Raw genomic sequence first — 9338 nt, forward strand, 5'->3', positions numbered from 1 at the left:
GATCAACTGGAACCCTTGACGTCGTAAGCGACGGAGTGCCAACAACAACAACATGAAGGTGGAAAAAATGGTGAATACAATAGCACATGACTTGAAGTTATTACATTCCATGGTATAAGTACAAAGAAAGAATTTGTGAAGTTGCGAAAGGTTCTGCCCCTATGAAGTCTACAATTTTAACCAAGCAATGACGGACCCATCCATGAAATGGAGAAATTATTAATCAAACGAAACTCGGCTTGCGTAGACCTATTGGAGCAAGCAAAAGCGAAACCGTCAATGGCACCTGTGCCCAGCATCGCCTTCCTGGCACGTGTAAAGACATTCGAGCGAGATCGTTGCCAGTGCCGCCGAACTGGCTCCTGTGCGGGTGGCACGCAAAAGACACCATTTTGAGCGTGGCCGTTGCCAGTACCGCCTGACTGACCTTCGTGCAGGTGGCACGTAAAAGCACCCACTACACTCTCGGAGTGGTTGACGTTAGGAAGGGCATCCAGCTGTAGAAACTCTGCCAAATTTAGATTGGAGCCTGGTGTGGCCATCCGGTTTCACCAGTCCTCAGTCAAATCGTCCAACCCATGCCAGCATGGAAAGCGGACATTAAACGATGATGATGATGATGATGATGATGATTTGTGTTCTTTATTTTTATTCCAGTGTCTTTGGGGAACTTAAAATTGTGCGTTTACCAAAGAAGATGGCTGGTACTGGATCCCATCGAGGTTTTGCTTTTGTAGACTTTGTAAATCGTCGAGAGGCAAAGGTAAGTGGTTGTCCCATCAAAGTCTTTGTCCTTTCCTTACGCGTGAGAGGTTTCTAATTGCTAGAAATAGTAGCTAAATTTCCCTCTGACTACAAACTACTGTCTCCCCGAGATAAAAAGGGATAAAGAAACCAAGTGCTGGGTAGTTCTAAAAACAATGATTGGATGGTCATGGCTGGAACGCTTTTGATAATAGACTTGCTAAGTTATGCTGATTTTTGTCTCTTTGAAAATTGAATAAATACATATTAAACATATCCTGGCAAGCTGGAAAACATTTTTAGGTGCAGGCATGGCTGTGTGGTAAGAAGCTTGCTTCCCAGCCACATGGTTCTGGGTTCAGTCCCACTGCATGGCACTTTGGGAAAGTATCTTCTACTATAGCTTCATTCTGACCAATGCCTTGTGAGTGGATTTGGTAGACAGAAACTGAAAGAACGGCGAGCTGGCAGAAACGTTAGCACACCGGGCGAAATGCTTAACGGTATTTCATCTGCCGCTACGTTCTGAGTTCAAATTCCGCTGAGGTCGACTTTGCCTTTCATCCTTTCAGGGTTGATGTAATCGACTTAATCCCTTTGTCTGTCCTTGTTTGTCCCCTCTATGTTTAGCCTTGTGGGCAATAAAGAAATAGGAAACTGAAAGAAGCCTGCTATATCTACATTATACTAAAACTCAAAGTCTGTCTGTCTGTTTTCCTGCCATTTGATAAAGATGATAAAGATTACATATTAAATAATCAGTTCCCCTTTAAGAAAAAAATCAAGTTAAAAATATCGACACTTCAAAGAGTCGTCGTCCGTTCATCCTTTTTTCTTCTCTTAATCATTCATACTACTTTCAGAGTGCCGTGGACATGAAAGATGAAAATTCTCCCTATATTTTTGCGAGATATTTGTGAATCACAGACGCTTGATTTTTTTTTTTTTTCCTTAAAGGAGAAAATTACTATTTTATTTGAAATAAAATATTAATCCTTATCATCTTAATCAAAAGGCAGAAAAACAGACAGAGAGATTATCTCTTTATAGACAAAGATCAGTTGCAATGGGAAGAGTTGAATCTCATAAGAATGGAAAAATAAACAACAACAAATGGGTTGTACCTTATAATGAAACACTTTTAAGAGCATTCAAATGCCACTGCAACGTTGACATGTGACTGTGATGTTCCCCCACTACTTCTGCTCATGATCAGAGATGCACCTATTGTCAGCCACTACAGGACATGCTCAACTGTTTATGGTCAAACAACTGACAAGCAAATCTGCGGTATTGAGCAGAGTATTTACTGTGGCCCATCCTTTATACTAAGACAAGACAAAACATGTACATGATAACACTTCCAATCAGCTAAGTTCAGAAGCCATGAAAGCCACTGTACGCTACTGCATCATTATTATTAATGTTGTGAGCTGGCAGAATCATTAGCATGCCGGATGAAATGCTTAGTGGGTTTTTCGTCTATCTTTACGTTCTGCATTCAAATTCCAAGGTTGACTTTGCCTTTCATCCTTCCACGGTTGATAAAATAAGTACGGGTTGAGTACTAGGGTTGATGTCATTGATTTACCCCGCTCCCTGAACTTGCTGGCCTTGTGCCGAAATTTGAAATCATAATTTTTATCGTTATTATTTGTTTTGCAGAAAGCTTTCAATGCATTGTGTCACAGCACACATTTGTACGGTCGACGTCTGGTCTTGGAGTGGGCAGACACAGAGGAAACTATTGAAGATCTTCGCAGAAAAACAGCTGAGCACTTTCACGATGGTAATGTCTCTTTTTTCACCTCCATACATGCTTCTATCTTTACAGCCTTCCAAACATGCTTTACAACACAGAGCAACACATCAATTTCTATTTGGTCACTTCATCTTTCTAATAACACGAAAGTGAGACTTCTGTCAATTAACTCCTCTGTGCAGGGGTTGGGAACTTTTTAAACCAATTACCCCAAATGTATTTATTTATCTATGCTGACGTTACCCCCTTGATTTGAAAAGAAAATCATAGATTCTTTGAATTGAAAAGGTTTAATGAATCTATTTTTATGAATCTATTTAGACATCCATTACATTGGACAGATGCAGTGTTGCCAGGAGAAAATTTTCTGTCGTAACAAGGAACACGTTTTTTATGTAATTCTACTTATGTCTAATGAGTCCTCATTGCCCCCCCCCCCCCAAATTTCATTTTTGCCCCACTTGGGGTTAGTTACTCCCAGTTTGCCGACCCCTGGCACAGCATCTTTAAAATAGAGACCATGTGAACCAGTGAGGGAGCTTCATTGTTGTCACATGATCTTACTCAATCATCATCATCATCGTCGTCGTTTAACGTCCGCTTTCCATGCTAACATGGGTTGGACGATTTGACTGAAGACTGGAAAGCCAGAAGGCTGCACCAGGCTCCAATCTGATCTGGCAGAGTTTCTACAGCTGGATGCCTTTCCTAAACGCCAAACACTCCGAGAGTGTAGTGGGTGCTTTTACGTGCCACCGGCATGAGGGCCAGTCATACGGTACTGGAAACTGCCATGCTCAAAAAGGGTGTTTTTTATGTGCCTCCTACACGGGAGCCAGTCCATGTAAGCATCAAATCTTTCCTCAATAAACTCCTTACTATCTTTAAAATATGAACCAGTGAGGGAAATGACTTTACTCGGTGTAACAGCCAAATTTCCCCTTAAATTTCTATTTCATTCTTTTTTTTTTTTCACTTTTCAGATATTCCAAAGAAAATCAGGAAGACAGATATCGTAACATCTCTCACTGAGGAGACAATGTGATAGAGAGTGATGGTGAAACATTATGATGGAGGGGTTGGATGGAATGAATATTATGATGGAAGGATGGGGGAATGAACATTGTCATGGAGGGGTGGAGGGAAATTGAACATTAGAATTTTTTTTGGGTTGCTGTCATAGATTTGGAAATTTTAGAATTAAGTGAAAATTTTCAAATTTGATATATCGATTTAGTTTTTCATGGTGAATCCAAATTTGGGATTCAATGGCTGTGTGGTAAGTAGCTTGCTTACCAACCACATGGTTCCAGGTTCAGTCCCACTGTGTGGCACCTTGGGCAAGTGTCTTCTACTATAGCCTCGGGCCGACCAAAGCCTTGTGAGTGGATTTGGTAGTTGGAAACTGAAAGAAGCCCGTCGTATATATGTATATATATATATATCTATATATATGTGTGCGTATGTTTGTGTGTTTGTGTTTGTCCCCCCAACATCGCTTGACAACCGATGGTGGTGTGTTTACGTTCCCGTAACTTAGCGGTTCGGCAAAAGAGACCGATAGAATAAGTACTAGGCATCCAAAGAATAAGTCCTGGGGTCGATTTGATTTGACTAAAGGCGGTGCTCCAGCGTGGCCACAGTCAAATGATTGAAACAAGTAAAGAGTGAAAGAGAGAGAGAGAGAGTACAGAGGTTTGAAAATTTGATCATTGTTAGCCAACACGAAAACAAGAAATCAAAAGCTGCACATTTTCTGCATCATAACTGTCACAAAATAACAGAAAGAAATACAATTGGCACTCCGTCGCTTACGACGTTGAGGGTTCCAGTTGATCCGATCAACGGAACAGCTTCCTTGTGAAGTTTTCATGCAAGTGGTTGAGCACTCTACGGACACGTGTACCCTTAATGTAATTCTCAAGGAGCTTCAGTGTGACACAGTATGTGACGAAGCTGGCCCTTTGAATTACAGGTGCAACAATGTATAATTATATACACACTTCACTTACAAATTACATATATATATACTAGCTGGCCCTGTGCCGTCAAAAATGATGGCTAATTGTAGTATTTTATATATAAATAAGGACAAAAGATAGAATATGGATGGTGAATTAAATTAATACACTTGTCAATGTTATCTAGTGGTTGTCTTTGGAGATGTGACATCGATCATCGTTTGTTACTGGAAGAATGCTAGCTCACACATACAGACATTCACATACTTCCCTTGTACATGCGTACACATACACACTTATACTCACACGGAGTTGAAACGCTGTTTGATTTTTCTTTTCAGCATTGAATGTTCACCATCTCTCTTCCATTGTGCACACACACACACACACATACCTCCCTTTTACATACACATACATGTACACATACACATACATGCACTTATAAGGCGGCGAGCTGGCAGAAACGTTAGCATGCCGGGCGGAAATGCTTAGCGGTATTTCGTCTGCCGCTACGTTCTGAGTTCAAATTCCACCGAGGTCGACTTAGCCTTTCATCCTTTCGGGGTTGATTAAATAAGTCCCAGTTACGCACTGGAGTCGGTATAATCGACTTAATCCGTTTGTCTGTCCTTGTTTGCCCCCTCTGTGTATAGCCCCTTGTGGGTAGTAAACAAATAATACACATACATGTACTCACACACAGTTGAAACTCTTCCACTACCAGTTTGCCATCACTCCTTCCTTTATCTTTCAAATGTGATGGAGAAATATACAAGAGTGTTATAGTTGATTTATATATACACTTCTTCATATTTGAATATTATACTGCCACTTCTACTTACTCTCATTCCGTTGTGATGACGAGTGTTGTTGTACAAATTTAATTATTACATTTATTATTCAATTACATACAAAGAACGCACTCACCCAATGTTCGTTATGAATAAACAAAAGTCGTGTCCGCCATATATATCTCAATGACATTTTACTACGACAGTCCCACAAGACAACAACAATGAAACAATGAACTCAGACGAACCACAGTGACACACGGAACGTCAGACGAATTACGTATCTAACAGTCCATATAACAAGCGTTCCAGTTGATCCAATCAACAGAACAACCTGCTCGTGAAATTAATGTGCAAGTGGCTGAGCACTCCACAGACATACATAATAACCGTAACATAGTCCTCAAGGAGATTCAGCATGACTCAGAATGTGGCAAAGCTGGCTCTTTTGAATTACAGGTACAACTCATTTTTGCCGATTGAGTGGACAGAGCAACATGTAACGAACTATTTTATTGGATGTTAAACGATGATGATGATGATGATGATGATGATGATGATGATGATGATGATGATGACGACAACATGCCACCTGGAATTGAACTCATGATCTTATGATCGGTAGCCGAATGCTCTAATCACTAGGCCATGTGCCTTTGCTGGGAAGAAATAACACTGGCTCAAAATGATATTGGCTTGTCAAAACCTGTGGTGGTGGTCATGGTGGTAACAGTGTCACAGTTGTGCAAATATGCAAGTACTGTGTCCTTGTTATGGTGAAAACGGCAGACTACAGCTTTGCTTGTTGTGATGGAAACAGACACCAACGTAAATGGTGGCTTTTGATTGGCTGAAAATGACACCAACATTTACAAACTTTAAAAGCTATTAAAACTTTTATTCATTAATTTTGGGGGAAAATGAATTAAATTTCCATAATTAGCACATAAAGCTTAATCAGTATAACCAAATTTGAACAGAAAGAACTTGAGCAAAATTTTTAAAAATATGAAATTTGTGACAGCAACCAAAGAAATGTGAACATTATGGTGGAGGAGTTGGTGGGGTGGAATTGAACATTATGGTGGAGGAGTTGGTGGGGTGGAATTGAACATTATGATGAGTTGTGGTGGTGGTGGAGATAGGAGTTAGAATTAACATTATGCCAAGAAAAAAATGGGGTCATATTGACATCCCCTGCCCTCCACCCCACACGTCCTTCATATTTGCATTATTTTGTTCTCCAAGATAAATTTGTAAATTAATTTTAATAAATATTTTTGCTGAATTTCAAAGTTAATCTTTGTTTTTGTTTTAATATGTACATCATTGTTGTTTTTTGTTGTTGTTTAGCCCCAGGTCAATCCTGATCCAGGAGAACAATGATCAAAGATGTTCCCTTGTCTGACCATCCTGTCTTACAAGTTACATGGTGACCCTGTTGGTGTCATATAAATAACACTGGTAGTGGTGTCACATAAAGAGCAATGGTGCTGCTCCCATGTAAAAAGCACTTGTAGTGGATATGCACCATACCCGCGCGAAGCAAGGAGTTAATTGAAAGAGGGAGGAGAAGAGAGATGGAGAGATAGACAGCTAGGGAACTAGGGAGTGGGGTCGAGAGGGACATAGTAAAACAGATATCGAAAGAGACAGAGTAAAGCAGAGAGGGTTATGCCAAAGCACGAGGTATTATAGAGATATTTTGGGGATTTCTATCGCCTAGACACAGTAAATATTGAAGGGTAGAAATATAGGATAGAGAGACAAGGGTTTGCGGCCAGCTAACTCTAAGACAGAGTTATAGGGTTAAGTGACTATGTGAGAAAATACAACTGAAAACATGACACTTGAATAAATGAGTGAATTTGGCGACATCGTTTTGGACAATAGAAATAAGCAATGTGTAAGGTATTTACAGATCAGGGCATAAATAAATAGAAAGTAAATCGTTTTAATCCCAGTGTGTTGAACACAAATTCGCAAAAATTTTCTGAAAATTCCAAAATATAAAAATGTTATGAGAGGTTATAGGGGTTGGGGCTTAAACCAGAATTCTGATGTATTTCAATCAAAAAGTTTATCATTTATAGGCGCAGGAGTGGCTATGTGGTAAGTAGCTTGCTTACCAACCACATGGCTCCGAGGTCAGTCCCACTGCGTGGTACCTTGGGCAAGTGTCTTCTACTATAGCCTCGGGCCGACCAAAGCCTTGTGAGTGGATTTGGTAGACGGAAACTGAAAGAAGCCCGTCGTATATATGTACATATATATATATATATATATATATGTGTGTGTGTGTATGTTTTGTATCTGTGTTTGTCCCCCAACATCACTTGACAACCGATGCCGGTGTATTTAGGTCCCCGTAAGTTAGCGGTTCGGCAAAAAGAGACCGATAGAATAAGTACTAGGCTTACAAAGAATAAGTCCTTGGGTCGATTTGATTCGACTAAAGGCGGTGCTTCAGCATGGCCGCAGTCAAATGGCTGAAACAAGTAAAAGAGTAGAGAGTATTTATGTGTTGAGAGTTTTGATGCGATGATTTTTTTTCTTATACACGCATTAATTAATTACATGAATAATCCAAATCCCAAACCGAAGAAAACACAAACATGAGCGAAGGAAAAAGAGAAAGTAGAGGAAACAAATTTAGACCGGTTTGGGGCACTAAAATGTAGTTATACGCTATTTGTTACCCCCCCCCCCCCAAAGCGTGAAAAACCAGAAAAAAAAACAAAGATCCTCTTTCAAATTCCCTTCCAGACTTTTAAGATTAAAAAAAAATTATAATTGAAAATTAAAACTCAGAATTGTGAAATAGGGTAGATTTACTCTAATTTGTCCTCGCCCCTTTTCCCTGTATAGAAACAAATCGTCATTTTACTGTCCCGTTATTTTCGCAAAATACTGACGAGGCAAGTAATTTCACGTTCGTAGGGCCATGGAAACAGAAGGGTAGAGCAAATAACGGGGAAAAAAAAAAGACAAGGTATCATATCTTTTACCCGTTCCAGGAATTGGGCTGCGGTCATGCTGGGGCCACCGCCTTGAAAGTTTTCTCTTTTTTTTTTTTTTTTAGTCGAACGAATTGACCGCAGGATTGTCATTGTACGCCTTCAATAAACCCTGAAGTTTCCACAGTGGCAGCCAAGCAGGAAAGATACGGAATTCACAACAAAACGAAGATAGCAGGGCGTCCACGAGAAATGGTAATCGAATTCGATTTTACGAGCGTCAAATAGGAAATTATCTTCTTTTAAAGTCTTGTACTTATTTCTACCGGTTTCTTATGCCGAATCGCTAAACAAACCAACACCGGTTGTCAAGCGTTGGAGAGGAACATTCCCCGTACATACATAAGGTAATCTTCAAGTTTAGGGGGATAAAAAAAAATAAATAAAAATATTCAAGGTAAGTAACTGAACGTCTTACCAGTATTCTCCGTACATCTCTGTTTATAAATAAATCACACACGTGATTTGATTGACGTTAGGGTTAGGATTAGGGTTAAATTTATTTATAAACAGCTAGAAGAAAACGGATAATACTGGTAAGTCGTTCAGTTATTTCCCTTGAATATTTTTATTTATTTATTTTATCCCCCTAAACTTGAAGATTACCCATACATAATGTACGACAGGCTTCTACACTGTTTCCATCTATTAAATTCACTCATAAGGCTTCGGTTTGGCTGTGGCTATAATAGAAAACACTTGCCCGAGGTGCCATGCAGTGGGACTGACTTCGAAATCTTTTGGACGAGAAGTAAACTTCTTAAATGGCCACAACTAGATGAAATAAAAGACGTAAAGATAAAGGCTGGAACATATTTAATCATAAGTCTGCGACGTATTAATTAGGACGAAGTAAAAATCAAAAATATAATTTACCAAATGATTTGAAAAAAAAAGATAAAAGTAATCGCTGCGGGCAGGATTCGAACCTGCGCGGGTATAACCCATTGGATTTCAAGTCCAACGCCTTAACCACTCGGCCACCACAGCCAGTACATGTGTAGTTTACAAAATATATTTATAAATCAAATATGACATATTGATTCACTGTCAACAATACTGA

At 39.6% G+C, this 9338-nt stretch overlaps 1 protein-coding gene and 1 non-coding gene across 2 annotated transcripts in view; one reads left to right on the forward strand and one right to left on the reverse strand.

Moving 5' to 3' along the window:
* Positions 1 to 6558, forward strand: part of LOC106878274 (putative RNA-binding protein 19) — a 133672-nt gene extending 127114 nt beyond the window's left edge. Inside the window, exons 26-28 of the mRNA XM_089346321.1 lie at positions 658 to 763; positions 2410 to 2533; positions 3490 to 6558. Of these exons, the coding sequence (XP_089202447.1) occupies positions 658 to 763; positions 2410 to 2533; positions 3490 to 3551 (292 nt within the window). The 3' untranslated portion in view covers positions 3552 to 6558. The remainder of the gene's footprint in view (positions 1 to 657; positions 764 to 2409; positions 2534 to 3489) is intronic.
* Positions 6559 to 9183: 2625 nt separating this feature from the next.
* Trnas-uga (transfer RNA serine (anticodon UGA)) lies at positions 9184 to 9265 on the reverse strand. The gene has a single exon. It is a non-coding gene; the product is annotated as a tRNA-Ser (tRNA).
* Positions 9266 to 9338: the final 73 nt, after the last annotated feature.

The sequence above is a fragment of the Octopus bimaculoides genome, chromosome 30, assembly GCF_046866305.1.
Source record: "Octopus bimaculoides isolate indiv1 chromosome 30, ASM4686630v1, whole genome shotgun sequence".
Lineage (NCBI taxonomy): Eukaryota > Metazoa > Mollusca > Cephalopoda > Octopoda > Octopodidae > Octopus > Octopus bimaculoides.